Below are 20,250 nucleotides of genomic sequence, written 5' to 3' on the forward strand. Positions count from 1 at the left end.
ATTTCATGGCTTATAAATTCGACAAGGATATTGTATGTGCAGTAAGTTAGTGCAATTTTATAGATCATATACCTTTAATTCTATGACAATATCCGTCAGGATCATGCAATAGGCTCAAGATGATTAGGACACTATTGCTTTGATCTACGGAACATTAAAACGAAAGCAGCCAATGACATACTTTAGAAATGTTTCAGCTTTATTTTCCTTTATTTTTAATAGCATACCTGTGAAGACTATTGAACACCAGCTGTGCAAATATACTGTTTAAATGAAGATAGGTCTCCACTATGTACAGAATCGAGACATGAAAGGTTTATACAAAATATTAATCCAAAGTAAAAATAACTAAATAGTTTTCGACTAAGGGCGATGGCTTTACGTGATAGCGATCAACTGTGGATATTCTTGGTTTTTTCCCTGATTGTATATATATATATTCATCATATTCATAATATTAAGCAACATCATATTCCTATATTTGTGCCTACTTTTCATTACTATCACGATTATTACTAGTATTGTTGTTAATCAGTATCCTCTTCTACGTATGTTTTTTTTCACATGATAGCCCATGCGTTACCTTTTCTCTGATGTAAGCTGATATTGTCAATGTTGTAATAATTCTGCTTTTCCAAAACTATTCCCGTCCTTATAAGACTCTATTGCCTCTCAATATCGCTTATCGCATGAAAAGTTCGGTACATTCATAGAACTCTTCCATCTTGCCGACACTTGCTTAGATCATCACCTTACGTATTCAACCGCCAATTAGCGTACACTCAGGGCGAGTGGACTCAAGATACGAAGGTAATTACGCAACTTGACAAGTAATAAGTTTTCGATTCTTTTATTGATGCAATACAGTAGACTTACTCGTGCTAGTCCACGGTAATAAACCAGCATATTGTTCTTTTGCATTTGCACGTCCCATTCACAGTTTCTTCATAAAACTTTTTTTTTTACGGACACTTATTGCAACATTTAACCAGTAATATTTCTCCGACCCCGTCGCCTTTTCATTCTCGCACTGCGCTAGTATGCCTATATGTTTCTGGGCGAGCATGTCTGTTTGAAGTATCAACGCCAATTTTTTTTTATCGTCATGCGTTTCCCTGAGAAAAAGTAATGCTGGATGGATGTACTCCCAAAGGAAAGTTCCAAAACACACTTTTCGATGCTCACTGACCTGGTCAACATCGCTGGTTTTTCCGTAAGTTCTGTTACATCCATGAACTTCCGCATTGCCGCCACCCACTTAACGTTAGAGACAACAAAGGTGTAATTTAATCGTACCAAGGCGGAGTTGATTCATTTATTTGGTAGTTTGGATAAGATTGGTGCCATACGGCGGGCCGGTCAATAATTCAAACGCTTCAAGGGAGTGCTACAGACGAAATTAGCGGTTGTAACAACTGCTGGGAATAAGCAAAGGCAAACAGTAATGTTTTGACGAATTGTCACACAAACGAAACGACTGATAGCTTGGAGCAACTCACTATTTGACAGGAACTATCTAATCGACAATATCGGAATCATGATTATGAGAGATAAGAAGGAAATACAATAATAGTAATAATAATAATGCAGTGATAATATAACTTGAATGTTCCAGTACATAAAAGCATCAGTAATTGACTTCTAGTATCTGCACTTTAATTATCAGTTCTAGGTTTACGTGATATATATCGATAATAACCAGTTTGGTAATGTGGCTTGCTTTCTTCTTGCTTCAACTCTTTTTCGATAATCTCAACAAAAAGGTAAATTTGTCATCGTGTTATTGTCAGTACCGTTGGAAATTGATCCTTCTGGAAGTCGTCAGGCTGATGCTTTATTTCGATTTCGCTGCTTGTGCTTGGCACTGTAGGTCTACACCTTCGAAAAATCTGTGGTGGCCATCTGAGAATTTATACAGACACCACACGAACCACTGATGATGATAATGATGATGAGTGCGTGACGCTAACTGCTCCACCGATCTCGCAGCCATTACTAGGTTAGTCACCAATCCAGTGGTGATGGGCGTCTCATAACTTTCACATCTGTAGCAAGCTAGCACCAGTCTGGTGGTCGCATGTGGTGAGCGTATGCAATCCCAAGGGCCGTTCTCACCAGGGCTACAGGCAGCGCGCGCAGAGGGAACGACTTTCAGCCGGTTTATGCCACCATGGGTCGACAATGATAATAGCCACAATTGTTTATTACGTACATGTCAAATGCAACACGTAAAAAAGAAAGAATTTGTGTGCGTGTGTATTGATTTATGTAGATCTGTTGTTTGTTTGTTTATTTGATTCAGCCGTCTTTTGCTTGTATACTAACCCAATACGCGTGGTACATTTCTCGGCCAACAAAGGTGCTTAGCCGGGTACGTTAACTAATTAAAATACAGTTGCTTCTGGCAGCAGTCGGTAAGTTAAGCTCATCATCCTTCAAAAGTTGATGAAAGGCGTACACAAGTTGAGAAACATGATAAAGATAAATTGAAGCAGAGAGCGAGCATCTAACAACCAGAGTAAGCGCTCTGCTTATTCTTCAATCAATTAAATTTAGTAGACCTTGAATAGAACAGCAAAAGCAGGTTACAACAGCAATATTTCGGACAGCCACAAACGTTTAAGGATAACAGAACTGGAATGAGTACTTCGGCGGAAAGCCAGTTTTTAAGCACAGAAAAACTGTGGCAGCGTAAAACGATAAATTACTAGGCAATAGAAATTATTGCATTTAAGCGGAACTAGCCTAACCGGTTTTTTTTCCTATACAACATCATGTCTTTCTTAATCTGACTATTTTATGACATTTTTTTTTTATGACTTACCTACATAAATTGTTTTACTCTTGGTTGCTGTGATCATCATGGAATATAGCAGAAAGTCCACAACGTACACATGTTTTCCCCACTAACCCATCCAAGCCCGTTCCACTAAATAATTGCTTCCGTTGCACTTTCCTTCACAGGTATCCTTTCTAATATTAGGGTGTTTTACATCATATATAGTTTTATGTACAAAGGTGGCAATACACTTTCGTTTCGCCACCGTTTCTTTTTTTTTTTATAATACAAGGAGAAAATAATAATTAAAGGCGAAACAAAATAATAACTGGCTTCTCGTTTTAATAATTACTAACATATAATAAGTTGGTTCACTTTTTTTCGTTAATCAGTTATTCATTCTGTCAGGTTCCTGAGGATCCGCTTTGTAAAAATTCACAAGAGCACATTTGCGATGCGCTACATACAAATTATAATTATTTTTTCAGTCTACCAAACTTCTCTATTTCACCAGCAAAAGTCTCCTGAAAACATACCCTTATGACCCTTTGTGTGATTTTTTGTTGAGTTTTCTTCAGTCGTCATCTTTCAACGTGGTTTTTTTTTACTTGTCTGAATGTATCCGTGTTTGTGAGCGCTCAAGCGAGTCGGTAATGATTTGTGTATTATATTGTGCGCCGGTAAGAAATGCTGTTGCAACATCTTGTTCCAAAAAATAAAGCAAAAATTAGTTCCTGATTGATTATCTTTCTAACCTTTTTTCTGTCGCTTTTAATGTTCTCACATTTCGCGTGTGTGTTATGTGAATACTAGGTATTATTAAACATATATTAACGATGTCTGTAGGTTTGTTTGTAGGCGCATGGCCCCGTTTCTATGGTTCAGCATTCAGCAGCCCTCGGCACGCGGCCTGTCGCCCTCGTCGAGAACTGATACAGCGTCCTTCACTGCATGATACACAACATTCTTAATCTGCAAGAAAAATTAAAAATAAGTACAGAAATGTCATAAACGTTATTCATGTATTTGTGATTCACTGCTTCTAATTCAACACTGCTGTCTCTAGATTATCATCATAAATCCATAAATCTGTAGAGCCTTTTATGTACGAACAACAGTGCGGAAATTGACAGAAAGGAATAGAGCCGCACTCGTGCGCATTCTTTTGTGTATTATAATATCATTATTAAACACTGTGTCTAACTAAATAATAAAATAGCATAGTAACCTGCAGCTTGTCCTCGTGATTTGTATGAGTATCCGAAAGGAACCGGAATTCGTTGGTCAGTCGAAGGCAATGAGCTAGGTTCTCCGGCGAAACGAAATCTTCGGCGACTTTTATACACGAGTGGAGGTTGCGCACTTGGTGGGGCGCTCCTGCTGGAATGAATACGGCATCTCCTACACACTGTGCTATCGCGTATCCCCGTACGCCCTTCTCCAGCAACAAGCGACGTCGTAACTCACAATCTAGGTACCACAATTGATCATGGATTGGATCGGAATTCGCTTCAAGGCGTTGACCTCGCTCCACCTGTAATTCGGTTATGATCGTCACAAAACAATAGACCAAAAATATTCATTATTTTTCTCAAATGCAGTTCAAGAGATTATACCCGTTTGGCTGGGTCCTGAAAGTTAATTCTTTTTTCAATACTGAAGTATATAAGCAGTACTAGTGGCTTGTGCTGCCAAGATCGTGTTAGCGCTATGTCGTGTATACTCAGTTGTTTTCTTACCGTGACTTGTTTCAATAATTCTCGAATCTTGTCAGCGTCCTGGGCGTGGAAAATATGCCAGACCGCCCCCACCTTCGCGCCCTTCTCCCGAACGCGCTTCATCTGCGTCGCGTCGCATCCCGCTTCTTCCACAGCTCGTAACGCTTCCTCGATGTGTCGCTGGCAGTTCCCATCACGGGGAATGCCGACATACACCATCACATTGGCTGCGTCACTCATGTCCAAATGCAAATTCGTCGTCCCTTTAATGCACAGACAAAGGTAGAAAGAACAAAAAGGTGTTTTATCTCACAACCTGGTAACAAAATACAGCTCTATTTAACACTAGGAGCTACTTCTAACTCTAACCTAGGAGTACATAAATGATGTACTATATATTCTAATTCCCGAAAAAGAAAAAAGTCCGCAACAAAAGTTTTCCCCATTCTTTCTCTAAATTTTGCTGCTGAAATGTTAATAATTCTATTTAAAAAATTAAGTTGCTACAAACGAAAGTGTAAATGTGTACCTTTTGTTGGAAAGAGAGCGGATCCGTAAGCGTTATACATCTTGGGTCCAAGGTCAGGTGGTACAAAGCAATCCGGCAATCGATTAGCCAGGTTAAGGCTTCCTTCCCGTAACGTATACATCGGTAACGGAAGGGCTCCCATAAGGTCCCGATATCGTGTGGGCAGCACTTCGCTGAAATTTTCATCTGGTGGCCAGTCCTTAAGCTTTAGTAACATATGATCCCCGTTCTTATCACACATGCGTTTTGCGAAACACTCAAAACCCTCCCAGAAGCGTTTCATTGGTATTGGCTTGCCAAGGTCTGCGCCCGTTTTACAGTCGACCAAGGTCGATTTCTGTTCGCCAAAATCCCGTAGGAACGCATCCGGTCGCCAGAGGTTCATATCTAATACTTCGGATACGTGAGCAACGACAACAGGTTGTCCCCGATTCCACTGTTCTTGAAATAGCTCAAGGTTTTGTGGATGGGTCGCTTCAAGCAATAGCAACAGTTTCCCGTTACAAAGCCACTCGTGAGGTGCAGTGTACATGCGTCGTCCTTCTGACTTTTGGCCAACACGAGGGGCCAGCGACTCAAGCCGATTTGCTGAAACGGGCAAACGATATAAAGGCCGGCGCTGGTCTGGGTTCAGTCGAGCTTCAAGGACTGCACTTGCGATTCCATGGATGCGTGAAAAACCATTTTCTGTAGAGGCTGTTGGATCTTTTGAAACGTTATCAGATGCTTCCGAGGCCTCGACCTGGTGACATGGTACCGAAACGAACAGGGTAAGTTAGAACATGTGCAACCCATAGCTAAAAAAAATTGAAACTTCTAAAAAATGTAAAAACACTAAAGGAAATACCCGATTAACAATACTTACAAGTGTGTCTTATATTTCTATCTATGATATTATACCTTACCTTAATACCGGGCCCCAAAGAAGACCGTTGTGTGGCAATATCCGCTAGTACTCGAAGATCAGCAAGGTCTCCTCCTGACGTAGGCCGGCTAGTACCCTTAGTAGAAGATGTGGCGCTGGCTGCTGAAGTTATAGGTACTGCCAATGTACCACGGGGTGTCTGAATAGCCATTGCACGTACACTGGATGAATTATCACTCGATTTTCGACCAGTTGCCCGTTCGATCTCCAATGAAAGCAATCGCTTAAAAGACAACCCATTGCCGGCAGGGGCCATCAGCTTCTAAAAAAAGCATGTGATGAAAAACAAATAATAATTGAATCGTCAATTCACTGTCGGGTGAAGCTCCGTGTAATATGCTGGTAGTTATAAATCATTTAAGGTCTGCAGATATCTTTACCGTCAGACGGTACGAACCTTGAGTCTAGTCCTAGCTGCTAACCGAAGACCGGACTTCGTAAGCGGCGATCTGGCAGAGTCGTTGCCTTCTGTTTGTTCCGAAGCATGAGGTACAGCGCCATTAGTTTGTTCTTCTGATGGATGTTTTCCATCGCCGTCACACCCACACTGCATGGGAATACCTCGCCGACGCCGCACTTCATGTTGCTGTCGATTAACTCGCTCTAGGATATCTCCGGGCACAATCTGTGTCATTAACAACTTCCGAGGTGAATGCGATCGTTGAATTTTTGGGTTACCACAGTACAGCCACCGAAATGCATCCTGGAATTAGTCATGACAGAGGTGAATGGAAATTTTATAATAATAATATTAATTTATTATTTATTATTATTATTATTACTATGTGTACCTTGTCTGAGTAAATTTGATGTTGTTCTCTACTTCTTCGAGTAGTCCAATGTTCACGTCCGTTGGTTCCCAGCTGCAAGTGTCCCTGCGTGGCGGGACCATTGCTGCTCTCCGGTGCCACACCGTCGACACGTTCTCGGTCAATAGCTTCATCGCGCTTGGCTCGCGCACGGAAGCAATCAATGCAAGCAACGAAACCGCATTGGCCGCATGTCCAGTGAAGGTTGAAAATTGTTGTCGAGCAGACATCACACATCTCTCGCACGCCGTAAACTCGTCGCCACTTCACTTTGGCAGTGCTGCCTGCGTTTGTGGTTTCGGGTGGCATCCAATCAAGATAGTCCTAGAAATCAATAAATACGATAGGCAAAGCGCCACATAAATCCAATAAATGCAAGAATTATTTTAAATCAAAACTCTTAGGTTTTACATGAACCATGAAATGGCTGCATAGAAATACTGAACGCGGCTACAAAATTTTCCGTTTGTGCTTACGTTTTTCACTTTGGCCTCTTCGCGGACGAGATCGCACATGATATCCCCGACATTGGTAAGTACCATAATGGCTGTCTTCTCATCAAGACGGTTTACAGCTGCGCCTTGTACAGGCGTCGGGTGGTGTGCCTCTTCTGTTTCTGGAGGAACGGCTGAATCTGGCGGACCTATCGAAGGTGCATCAGGAACATTGGGCCTGAGGTCTGCTGTCATCCAAATTCGACGATCGGAATCCTGTGCATCGTCGGAATCTGTAAATCCGTCTACTTGAACAAGGTCGCCAACAAACCGCAGCTTACGAAATTCACTAAAGCGACACTCGCTCACTTCGTCATTAATTCTGCAGGAGCTACATTTTGGGAACTTCTTTGAGGTTACGTCGAGTAGCGCAAAACATGGACCGTCTTGAACAAAGGGCCGGCCAGAAGCCTTGCGATTCGCCCACGGATCATAGGGCTTCTTCTCCCGCCCTGCTCGACGCACATCCCCATCGATGACTCCACCGAAAACATCATTCATTCGGGCGTCCCTCAGTTCGCGGTTCCCTCCAATCATCAGGCCCAACTCTGCCCTTCGGGCCATTTCGGCAGCGAGTATTTCGCTTTTCTTTCGACGGCCCCGTTTCTTCGGTTGTGGAGGCGTCGGTCCTAAAAGCGACTCCGACGGTTCTCGAATGGGACACATAGCCTCAGTAGTTTGATTACCAGTAGAAACGGCCGATTCAGATGTTCTACCATCATTTCCTAAAGCCCGCTTGAGATCCTCCTTGTTTGCTTCATCCCAGTCTTCACTAGCACATCTCTTTACCGAGGGTCGGGGTGCAGGTGAAGTTGGAGGTGGCAATAAAATTCCATTTGAAAGGCTCCCATTGTTTCCACGAGCCCCTAGTCCACCGACACAGCCCGTAGGTGCTCCATCTTGCGACAGCCGGCCACCATTCGTTTGTCTCGCCGTTGGCGGCATACCTACGGTGTGTTGTTGCGATTGCTGCTCGGATGTACTAACTGCCATCGTCTCAGTGACCGGCGTTGTCGTCGTTAACGTTCCTGCCGAACCGTTGATGCTTTGTGCTGTTACTGGAGAAATGTCATTCTTGCTAGCTGTCAGCCCTAAAGGTTTGTCCTTTTTGTTGTATGAGGTATAGGCCTGAGTCGAATCTGTTTGCGGTTTTATCTCTTGCCCTCTAGAAGCACGTTGCGTATCCCTCGCAGTATTTGCTAGCACCATTGGCTGCGTTACCACTGCAGGATCACCGATTAGGCGGAGAGCAGCGTTCATTGGTGAACTGTCCATGACGACAGCAAGACTCTGCAGGCTAATATTTGCGCCATTCGAATGGCCATTAGCAGGATGTAATGCACTGTCAACTGTAAGGTTTACACTAGCAGCATTACCACTTCCAGTAATGCCGATATTGCAGCCAGTACCGTTAGTTAGCGACGTATACGTCGCAACCCCACAGCCCGGGCTGACCGCAGCCAGCGGTCGCGCCATAGGTAAGCCGCAGACTTGCGTTTGCTGTTGATGCTGCAGCTGTTGTTGAGATGTAGGCTGTTGCAGGTGGTGCCTGTCGCTACCCAGAGAAGGATGCTGAGGCGCAGGGTGCTGTGAATGATACAGCGGGTTTGGAATGAGACCCTGCTCAATCAGCTGTTGCTGCTGTTCACTCTTGTATGGTGATTCGCCTCTGCAATTGTAAATTAGAGAGACAGATAAAAAAAACTAATTGAATTTTCAGAAATGTACTTAAGTTTGTGACCGAGGCATGTGCTTGTCAGTACATTGTACATAACGTGTACAACAAAACAATTACTCTCATACGGAACGGCACTAGCAAAAGCTTATAGCAATGGGATGTAATCGCGCGCTTGCAAACCTTCTGTATTGCCTTTATATTCATAACAAAAACGAAAAGTTTCTGAGGCGTAGAATTTAATTAATGGCGTATTTACGAAAACCACTAATATTAATCGATGAAAATTAGTGAGTACATCGGATATTTGAACACCAAGTTGATAAAAACAGCAGCCATGATGTAAGAAACTCAAAAACACGTTACGAAGAGAAACCTGTCTCATTGATCATTGTTCGAAACAAATCTAGTTTTCGTTCATAACATGTAATCGCACTGTATGTTGACTATAAGATTCATAGAATCTTTTGTTATCTAGGGAAGAATAGTTGCAGTAAGCTGACGATGACGACACGAATGTTACTCACCCACACATTGTTCCGATCATATAATTGCTGGTACGATGGAGATCCATCTGACGCCGTACTTACATTAATTCACTCATCTGGAACAAAGTTATAACCGTGCTATTATTATTTATAATAAATATTACCTGTAAGTTATGACCGTTGTTAAACAGTTGGGTTACCGTCAGTATGAAAATGTTATTATAATTTTATATCTGTAATTACAAGGCAAAATTGATTTGATACTATACCAGTAGAATTTGGTTCTATGGCGTTGTTATTACGCCACGCTGACCGTCACTATTGTTACTATTGAATGAACATTTTATTATGTTTAGTAAATCAGGAAACTGAATAACTAGAATACGAGGGCAGACGAGAATTATCTAAATGTGTTTTGAAAAAACACTTCGGAACGTTTCCAATCGTTTAATGAGACTATTGCTGGTGCACAGAAAAAGGCGTGGGACTATGAAACTACATTAATAAAATCTGCAACCTTCTTCTTAACGATATTACGAAAAAATAACTTTCGATATCTAACTTTAAAAGCAGATAGCCGTTTTGGCATAATCCGGACTTTTTAAGTATCGAAATAGAGCTTGCGCACAGGTATTAGTCGCATATAGCAAAATTCTGCTTCATTCTTATTGAAAATATAATGAAACGCACATTTTATCAAATCTTTCGTGCCCCGAAAAACCGAAAAAATTACTGTTCCACGAAGCAGGCCTCCATGGTTAAATTTTCGTTTTCAACTATATGGTGATGCTTGAGGGAACGTTACCTCTTTACTTCGATACGCACGTGCTTTAATTTAGACTAAATATTCCTATAATACACGGGGTGTTTTAAAAACAACTTGTTTTGGCAAGTTATATGGCATTTTGTTTCCATAGGATTCTACGACTTCTTGGTATAATCACAGGAATAGCTTCAAGTATTAAAATGCATGTTTTATTCACTGCTGGCCCACAACGACTAACGATGCCACTAAACTCTGAATAAATAAATAGAACTACACAAAAACCTAGTGAAGGCTTTCAGCCATTTTGACAAAGTAAAACTGAACCGCTCGTAGCCCTTTGAAATTTTTTAACAGTCCACGTGCACAAGGTTTGAAAAAAATTTGACTGCTTTTCTAGCTAGATGTCAGATACCTCAGGTACCTCAGGCACGTACCTAGATATCCCGTTAGGTGAGCGTTAATGTCATTTGAAAGCTGAGATTTGATGGTCGTAGATGTGCTAAAATTGCAATATCTTTACGCAGACTCAGAATAGAGCACCTTGAGGACGGTGAAATTTCCGTAAAAATTCGCTTACTTATATAAACTCATAATATATATATATATACAAATACCGCCTAAAAATATGTAGTGTTTATGGTCAAGACATGTTATCGAAAGAAACGGGTCAAAAATGGTTTTGTCGCTTTCATTATGGAAATTTCGATACAAAGGATACGCTAAACTAATTAAAAGTAAAGTTACTGAAATCATTGCTACAGTTCAACAAGACCAACACGTAAGCAACCATAACATCGCCAAAAAAAACTAAACATGCACCACTACACAGTTTTAAACAATTCGAGAGAGACGGCTATAAAAAGATCGATACTCGAGTGCCATACGAATTGAGACGAAAGTATTTAATTAGATTTCTATCTGCGAAACTTCATCAAAACGCAACGAACCATAGTTTCTAAAGAGGTTGGTCACAGGTAATAAGAAGTAAATCATATACGACAATACTACGCCAAAAAAATGTGCTCTTCAATCTGTAGCGAATTCCAGACCGACGCCAAAGAAGGTGATGATGTTCTGTTTAGTGTAAGTAGAAAGAAGTCGCGTATTATAAGTTGCTGCTGTCTGGCAAAACAACTAATTCCGACTTTTACTTTCAACAACCAACAACATTATAATAAGCTATTGAAAAAAATTAACCAAAACCAGTGGACAGAAAAGCCGTCCTCTTCCACCATGACAATGTCAGCGCACATACATCCTTAACTCTCTGACAATTAACAGAACTTCGATGAAAAATTTTAATGCATCCGGCGTATAGCCCGAACCTTTTCCGATCCCTGCAGAACTTCCCTAATGTTTGTTAATTTAACTTCAATGGAAGAACGCAATTTTCGCAAGAAATTCAGCTTTAATTTTAGCAGAAAAATAGCAAGAGGTCGTCGATTAAAATGACGCCTATTTAAATTAATAATATTGTTCTCAAATAAAAAAAAATCGGACTTCACGATGGCGAATGCTTTATCCTTTATATATAATATCATTGCAACCTATTGATTTGGCTAAAATAACGGTGTTTAGATTCTGTATCGGAGCACGGTATATTGCACGATATATCAATCAACCAGGAACCGACAAAGTAGAGTGGAAGTGAACGAATGTGACTCTTAGCACATCTAGAGCAATTTAGATTTTCAATGCTTCAAAATACATTGACGTGGTCGTTCAAAAGACTCAAAACCCTGCACGTAAAATTAAGTAGTATATATATATATATATATGCCAATCATGCATTACTAATATCTAGAACTATTTCTTAAATAGGTGAAGCACATTAGTCACACACACACACACAGAAGACTGGTAATCTTGTAAAAAGCTGAAACAAATCCCAGTTTGAATGAATGTCCCAACTGAAGGCGTAAAGAACGCTGCATTTGTGAGTACTTGCGCTTTCCATATAGTTCTGCTCAATGATAGACTTATTGTAACCGGAAACACATTGTCCTTTCGCATTAAAAATACTACGGTCTTTTAAATGGTAATCTATTGATCTCACTGACCCAATGATATCATTGAATACAATGCATAAAACATACATTCTTGTTGTATATGTTTAATTAAAGGAGACCAAGATCAAACGTAGGTCCATAAACCTTAGTGGGTCGTACCCCAATAACATCTGACATGCAACCGATTGTATGCTAATGCGTTTGGTATTAACCAATAACGTTCAAAACTGCCCACATGATTATTTCAATAGCAGACGCTAAACACGCTTCTTAGATTTATTGGTTCATTCAGCATAAATAAGCCAAATTCGGTGTTATCTGTTTTTTTTTCAGGAATGCAGGCTTAAAAGCGAAATTACAATAGAGTTAAAAACTCAGGCATTGCAATGAAATATCGTTAGCTATGTCAGACGAGATTTTATTCACCTGTGAGTAATCATTAACTTCATAATGTTCTTCAAACTTACAAAGCGTTCTGTGACGAAGCGTGGACAAGAGTTTTCTCTCAATTGTTTAGGTTGTTTGAACGAAGAAACAACGTACTCGGTTCTATGAATACGGGGATATTTATATATTATCCATATATTCCTTACACGCGTTTCATCATTGGAAAACCTTTTGTGAAGCTTTCTCGTAGAATCGACATCATGAATGGTCAAAAACTGCCCTGCAATTTATGTTTCTGGTTCGATCGATTAACAGGTTGAACCACATGAAAGTATTACATATAGGTTATATACCGTCTCAATGTTCCTTTTGCTAACGCGCATACAAAGTACTGTGAAACTGCGAGTCGCCCGTTCACAAACCAGTTATTATTATATCAATTATTTTTAGTACGAAAAAAAGACAATTACGCAACGATCATCCGCAACGAACACCGAAAATCTTAATTACCATTAGGAATATAGCTTAGCTAGGTAGATCCCGAACACAGCTATATGGAATCATGGCAGTGATCGAACTTTAGTTAAATCTTTACGTCAATATCACCTATTAGAAGAAACATCTAAATGAATCTATCCAACATGCAATTCTCGTTAGAGTAGCTTTCAAAGGGCGTTTATCGAAATCGAGCGTGATTTAACGCTGCTGCGTTCCGAATAGCTGCCTACAGTGGACAAGATCGGCGGACTGTGTGTTTCTTAGTGTGGATTACGCAGGTGTGTACCAGATTACATATGAAAAGAAATTCACTTCTACTAAAGTTAATGATCAAAAAATGTAGTCCGAATACGTGGACTCTAATAAAACGAAGTATTATAAACTCGACACCGATAAATGACCAGGTACTTCTTAGCGTCTAGCGTTACCATAAGGAAAGCACGTCCCATCAAATATGAAACCTCGAAACATCACTTTGGAATAATCATACTGAGAACGGCTTTTTGTGGAATCTTTGTAGATGCACCGAGATCCTTTTGATGATGAAATCTACTCAAAAACGCTTGAGTTTTTATTAAAATTTTGCTAAATTCACGATGTCAACAAAGGCGTCGGAAACCTCCAAACAGCTCTCTACACCAAATCACTCTTACCCTTGCCTTAAGGTGTATGTCGTCACTTCGTCATGGTTCCAGTTGATTCTTTTATACTCACAAAACGCACAAAACTTACACCGAAATTGAAAATTTCACCAAATTTGTCTCCGGACCCGAAAACCACCAAAACATCGGTGTCTCCGTTTAACACTCAGTTGTCATTTACCGGGCACAAGTCACGTCCAGAATATTTTGATTAAAAATTACAAAATGTTAGTAAGTATTTATCTTTAGCGGATATTATCTTCAGAGTTCGACAGATTGCGTAGTTTTTTCAGAAAGAAAAAGGTCTAAAATGGGAAGTAAATATGATTTCGATAGTCTTGTTCAAAACTTGGCGCCCGCAACTTCTCTGGAAATTTGTGGAGGTGTATACGATTTCAAACTCAAAAGCACTCATTTAGTAATTGAGTCAATAATCAGTACAATTGATATAAGGGCAAATAATTTATAATCACATCTAGCATCTATGTGAAATTTATGTATTCAGGATTCGCGGGCGAATTCAAAGGATTCGCGACGTCATATCCTGCCGGAAGTAAGCTCCTTTGCTTGACGGGCATCTAGTCAACAGCGTTTATTCAGGGAGCCATCAGTGAACTGCAGCAGTTAGTGATCAGCTGGAGGTGGGGAACACAAGCGTCGCGACAGAGGTGTGAGTTGACGAAAATTCGTTTACTATCAGTTCTACTGTAATCTCTGTTGAGAGAGGCTACCCACTCATACGATCACGATTGGATCAGGTTAACCTGCTCAGAGGATTCGTCAGCTAATCCAGAATAGCTACCTCCCTCAGTGGTACAGTGGTGCGAGTGTAGCTGGCTCTAGTCAGTGTGGTGTTTCAATAGGCTGATAGTAAACTGAAATATTAATTTTTCAGTAAGCGATTTGTTGGGCCCGTTGTTGCTGGTTTCGACGGGCCACCGTGACTCGCGTGCACCAAGAATTGACTTCTAGTACACGTCTTCACGCACATCGATTGAGGAATCTAGGGATATCCGTTCATAAAAGGGACCACTATGTGGCTGACAGGCAAAAATGATCGCAGTCAACAGCGGGACCACATCTTTAAAGAGGTCATACTGGAGGTGCGACAAGCTACTCCGAGCAGTCGGCTAAGCCCAGCGCTGCGTCACAAACTTGAGCGATTTTCCCTGCAGGAACGCAGCCAGCTTGTGAATCGAGTACGTGATGGCTGTACACCTCTATTCACGGCCGCTAAGAAGGGTGTTGTTGAGATCGTGCGCTACCTATTGGAGATGTGCGGAGCAAATTCGGAACAGCGCGGCATCTACGAAGTACCGTTCGATCGCACAATGCACTATGTGACGCCTTTATGGTGCGCTGCCGTTGTGGGCAAGATTGAGGTTTGTCGTATATTAGTCGAGCACGGAGCGGACGTTAATACAGTGTCGGACACAGGCTCCACGGCTGTTCGTTCAGCTTGCTATATGAGTAACATTGACGTCGTACAGTTCCTCGTCGGCCAGGGCGCCGACGTGAATCGGCCAAATCAGAATGGCGGAACCTGCCTTATCAACTCTGTGCAATCAATCGAGCTGTGTCAGTTTTTGATTGATAAGGGAGCTGATATCAACGCACGAGATTCCCAGTTTAAGACCGCACTGCACTATGCTGTTCAAGAGGATCGAGTCGAAACGACTAAGCTTTTGCTGAGTTATGGAGCTGATCACACAGCGTGTAGCAAACATGGTGACGATGTCTTGCAAACTGCGTGTCTGAAGGGAAGTGCCAACATTGCTGAGTACCTTATTGACACGATTGATTACCCACCACATCGGGTGGCTGACGCCCTAGAGCTGCTTGGAGCAACTTACCTCGATGAGAATCATGACAAGACGATGGCACTCGGTTACTGGCGTCGTGCTGTTGCCTATCGGGAGGCGCATAACATCAAGAAGATCATCACAGACCCACCTAAAGAAGTATTTCTTAATCGAGTGCCTTTCAGAACGTTCGATGACGTAAACGCTTTAGCTAACGACATGGATGAAATGCGTCTGCAGAGTCTGCTGGTCAACGAGCGGGTGCTGGGTCCGAGTCATAAGGACTCTATTTTTCGGCTAATGTATCGGGGAGCCGCTTATGCTGACAGCATGCAGCATCAGCGGTGCATTGATCTCTGGAAATACGCCGTAGAGATTCGGCTGAGTAAGGATACTGTGCTACATAATGAGACCTGTGTTGCTCTCCAATCGTTAACAAAAATACTATTCGACGCTCATGATAAGCATGCCTCGGGCGTATTCGACGAGCCTGTGAAGTTTCGCGACGTAGACTTCTTACTTGAGAAATTGCTGCAATGTTTTCCGTCCGCTATAGAGCAGTTACAACAGCGACCCGTTTTCCGTAAGCAGCAAGAAAATTGGGATCGAGTGCTCAAGGTTCTTATTCATCTTCTACATTTAGCTGAGGTATTGGCAAAGATGTCTTCACAAAAAAGCAACCTGCTACGCTTGGCACGAAAACTCGTCGTACTTAATCCGAGAATGACAAACGGCAATTCTCTGCTGCACATGGCCGTTGGAAAGGTCGACAGCCTGCAGCAACCGTACTTCGAGGACCATCGTCAGCAGCAACAGCATATCTTCCCAGACCCAGTTACAACACGCATGCTATTGCAAGTCGGCGCTAATGTTGAGGCCGTGAACGAGGATGGATCTACACCGCTGCATACGGCATCGCTTAGAGTCAACTATCGTGAAGAGATTGTCCGGATGCTGTTAGACGCGGGCGCACATATTGACCGAACAAATAAGCAAGGCAACCAGCCATACAGAATGCTCGGGGGCAATCAGGAATGTCGAATTAAAGTTGCTGAACTTATCACGCTCAAGTGCCTGGCAGCAAGCAAGGTGAAGTCCAACCACCGAACCTACGAAGGCCTTATTCCGAAATCGTTGGAGGAGTTCATCCGAATTCATTGAGGGACTAGCGAACAGCAACGGACCATCTCGGACTCGAATAATATTTCTTTAAAGCACAAAAACCAAAAAAATCGACTACAACAAGAAGAAACGAAGACAAATAGACCCAATAAAAACGTCGGAGAAGCCACACCGTTTGTTTGTATCAACGTTTGCCAGTGTTTGGACCGTTTGCACTCGGCTTAATGAATTGGAAAATGTGGAGTGCAGTTCTTTCATCACTGACTACTTACACACAAGCACAAAGAAAGGTGATGAATGTAACTGATGCTTGGATGATGGACGTGATTGTTATAGCTCATACATCATCATGGTCATCAGGCGTAGCAGATCTTCCAGGTGTGTGCTATACAATTCGTGGATGTACTTAGTTTTTGTGCAGACTTGTGCCGCTTCTAAGAGCCATCAAAGGCGCGGTAGCCCTACCATCTGCACGTTCCCGTCAGGGAACGATTTCCCGTTTCGTCGATCCTCATTTCGCAGCCAGCACTTTTTTGCCAAGGAAACTGTATGGTGGTATTGAGTTAATCGAATACGGGGAAACACCACCAAGTGTGGGACATAAGGAAGTAAACGCGGAGGGCTTCCACCAATATTCGTAGGTGCTCCACAGATTGAAAGAACATATTAATGATCACGATCAAGGGAACGGATCTTGAAAAGTCTCATACACGATTGGATTCAAGGGCAGATTTTGTGGCAAAACGAAGATCGTGCAGTTCTCGTTGGCGGGCAGCCAGTCATCTGGACATACAGTAACGTGAATTTTACGCCTGCACTGCCGTTGTAAGCAATGTCGTCTTCATCTGCCGATAATCGGTGCGACGTGGAATCAATCAGCGAAGTCTACATGGAATAAAGTTACCTGTGCTTGAGGTGAACTCTAGAATAGGTTCGACAGATGTTGGGAGAATTCAACGTAAGCAGTCGGAAACAGTTAAATATGCAGTTTTTCATGGTGGTGATAAGAGATGAATCAAAGTTAGCTTTAAACGGTAGTAAGTGGACTTTTCTTCTTAAATTCTCTCTCTGAAAAGAAACAGTTTTCTCTCTCTCTCTCTCTCTCTCTCTCTCTCTCTATATATATATATATATATATATATATATATATTATACTGAATCAGATAAACAGAGTAAATTAGAAGAAGTCAATAAGTATTACAAAAATGCACGCGCAAAATAAGTGTCCTGCAAGCCACGCCCGACGATCTAAACGAAAGTATAGCAGCAGCACCACGGATATGTACGGAATTAAAAAATGCCGATTTGTGTAATGGTTGACTACTTTAGTGAAAATCAGGAAAATAAGCAAGCGGATAATTTTTATTTAATTTTATTATAAATACGTATGACAATTTGATCGAGTGATCGACTCAACTCTCCTCACACAGTGGTGTGAAGGATGGCTTAATTGACAATGTCAGCTTACAACAGGATTAACAAGTAATTATAATAGAACTGTTGGCCTCGCCAGCAGTGGCATAACGATAAAAGCTAATAACTGCGGTGTGTATATATCTTATGTATTGTATATGAGACACGTAAATAGTAAGTAGTAGATGCGATTGTAGCACATTCAGCCTAGCCACCCACTCCATTCCTCGTTTCTCTGTTTGTACCCCTGTTTCTGTGCAAAATGACTTTTGAAGGCATATTACTGCGCGCGCATTCATACAGTGTAATGATTACAATGAATAAATACACCTAGCAGAGAACAAGTGTAGAATGAACAGTACCGAAGCTAATCGCGAGTGAGCGCGGCAGTTATGGTCACCTATTGCATCCACTACTGCAAAAGAGAAAACCAAGGTAAAAAAATGAAAATTCAAAGTTAATTACCTGCTAACGGGATAGTGGTGCTTTGTGCGCGGCAGGCTACTCTATGATGTAGTATGCATTGCAGCCAAGTCAATGATTTACCATCGACTGTGACAGAAATAACCCGATAATTCTTGGTCGAGGGCCTTGAGAGTACGAGAACGTGATAACATATAATGATAATGATGATAGTGTATATGTGTAGAGTAGACATGTCTGCGTGTCTTGCGATAACCGAATGTGGACAAAACTGCAAGACAAAGGAAAGCTAGATTACTTTTGTAAAAATGAACAGTTCAATAAGAGCGATAAGCGAGCGCCCGAACAAAAAATTGCTGCCTAAAATGTTAGCCTGTGTCACTGGCTGTTTGCTCGTGTGTGTATGTATGCGTTTGTGGCTGTATGTTTGAATGCTTGTGGGAATGCTTGCATAATCGGGTGTGTGATTGGGGTGATGATGATATTTCAGTGAAGCGCGGGTCAGCTACTAGGAATGACATGATCACGCAAATTTTAAGCGAAAAATCATTAACTGAGATGAAACATGAACGAAGCTTTGTCGATTGTTGCTGATAGAAAACAAGGTAATCAACGAGAAAAACATAATAAAGGAACAAAAAAAAATGGTGTTAATTGAATACGTGCACTGCACGATGCGCAACAAATACAGAGGACGATACCAAATATTCAACAAACAGCATGACAACTAATGGAATGACAAAGACGAATTGAAAATAATGAATGAAACCGCTTGTGAAGCTGAACAAAAAGGTGTTTATTTGTTATTTGATATTTAATCTGCTTTTTTTTTTTGCATATACTGACGCCGCTACAGTGGCGATCAACTTAGAGCTCGAGTATTACCGATTGCTTTGGGCTCCGGTTGGAAAAAGTAGTTGTGTATCTGGATGAATCGTATATTGTGATTTACGTAGGGATAGTCGACTACGATTCGATCTATTTCTCTCATCCGTTTCTCCCTCTCCCGTAATGAACCAAATACCTTCCCGAAAAGATTGGATCGCCACCAGCTACTGCCTCGACATTTAGTACGCTGAGGGACAAAATAACCGGGATGTTATTATGGTAAGGCTTATGTACGCAGATGAAGCTATCGCATGCCTTTTATCTTTACGAATCTATATAAGGAAAACTAAAGCAAGTCAGAAGATGTAATGAGGACAGCCATTATTTATTAATTCTGGGTCGTCAATTGAGGGTCATCTATTCAGAGCCAACTCCCGGACTTCTTTGTCAAGCATGAATACACGAGAGCTGATCGAATAACTTTCGTATCCTTAATTTGATTTCAAAGTTGACTGGGACTCTTTGAACAGAGAAACCTGCATAAAGACGTATCTCGTTTGGCAGCAGGGCATTAGAAGCACTGTCTGTCAATTTCATTCCACTCTTGTTATTTTCATAATTGTGATCGTACATACGAATACTGAGATAATTTACGATTACACGTGCACATATCAATGACGTTCTGTACGATAAAAGGTGCATGACGTTTGGAATGTACCCAGTCCGAATCTTATGGTCTGTCCATTGGTTCTTAATAAGTTTCTTTTGATTTTTCACTATTTTTAGTTTAACAATATATCTACCGCATGCATCGTGAGATCCAAAATGATAAAAGTCTCCCTAATAATAAAGCGAAAATATCAGCATGTTAAAAAAACCAAAATAAGTAACCGCAACGAAGGATTTATTTCGGATTATTTGAAGGACGTATTTTTTTGGGGGGG

General features: G+C 41.3%; 2 protein-coding genes across 2 annotated transcripts; one reads left to right on the forward strand and one right to left on the reverse strand.

The window, feature by feature from the left end:
* Positions 1-178: 178 nt before the first annotated feature.
* Positions 179-13,868, reverse strand: Kdm3 (Lysine demethylase 3). The gene is made up of 10 exons (XM_022854367.2): positions 13,731-13,868; positions 9,457-9,533; positions 7,237-8,923; positions 6,743-7,084; positions 6,349-6,654; positions 5,932-6,213; positions 5,027-5,768; positions 4,519-4,760; positions 4,008-4,313; positions 179-3,751 (listed from the first exon to the last, which is right to left on the reverse strand). Exons 2-10 carry the CDS (start codon positions 9,501-9,503, stop codon positions 3,668-3,670), a joined length of 4,038 nt encoding a protein of 1,345 aa, XP_022710102.1. The 5' UTR covers positions 9,504-9,533; positions 13,731-13,868; the 3' UTR covers positions 179-3,667.
* Positions 13,869-14,312: 444 nt separating this feature from the next.
* On the forward strand, positions 14,313-19,296 carry m-cup (ankyrin repeat protein mann-cup). The gene is made up of 2 exons (XM_086973382.1): positions 14,313-14,388; positions 14,614-19,296. Exon 2 carries the CDS (start codon positions 14,753-14,755, stop codon positions 16,679-16,681), a length of 1,929 nt encoding a protein of 642 aa, XP_086829508.1. The 5' UTR covers positions 14,313-14,388; positions 14,614-14,752; the 3' UTR covers positions 16,682-19,296.
* The last annotated feature ends 954 nt before the right edge of the window (positions 19,297-20,250 follow it).

Source organism: Varroa jacobsoni, unplaced genomic scaffold, assembly GCF_002532875.2.
Source record: "Varroa jacobsoni isolate VJ856 unplaced genomic scaffold, vjacob_1.0 contig03144, whole genome shotgun sequence".
In the NCBI taxonomy this organism is placed as follows: Eukaryota; Metazoa; Arthropoda; class Arachnida; order Mesostigmata; family Varroidae; genus Varroa; species Varroa jacobsoni.

Coding starts and splice junctions, on each gene's coding strand:
- Kdm3 (XM_022854367.2), bottom strand. CDS start 9,503: ATGGATCTCCATCGTACCAGCAATTATATGATCGGAACAATGTGTGG. Junction 8,924..9,456: donor ATGATCGGAACAATGTGTGG/GTGAGTAACATT, acceptor TTACAATTGCAG/AGGCGAATCACCATACAAGA. Junction 5,769..5,931: donor CTTTGGGGCCCGGTATTAAG/GTAAGGTATAAT, acceptor CCATGTCACCAG/GTCGAGGCCTCGGAAGCATC.
- m-cup (XM_086973382.1), top strand. CDS start 14,753: ATGTGGCTGACAGGCAAAAATGATCGCAGTCAACAGCGGGACCACATC.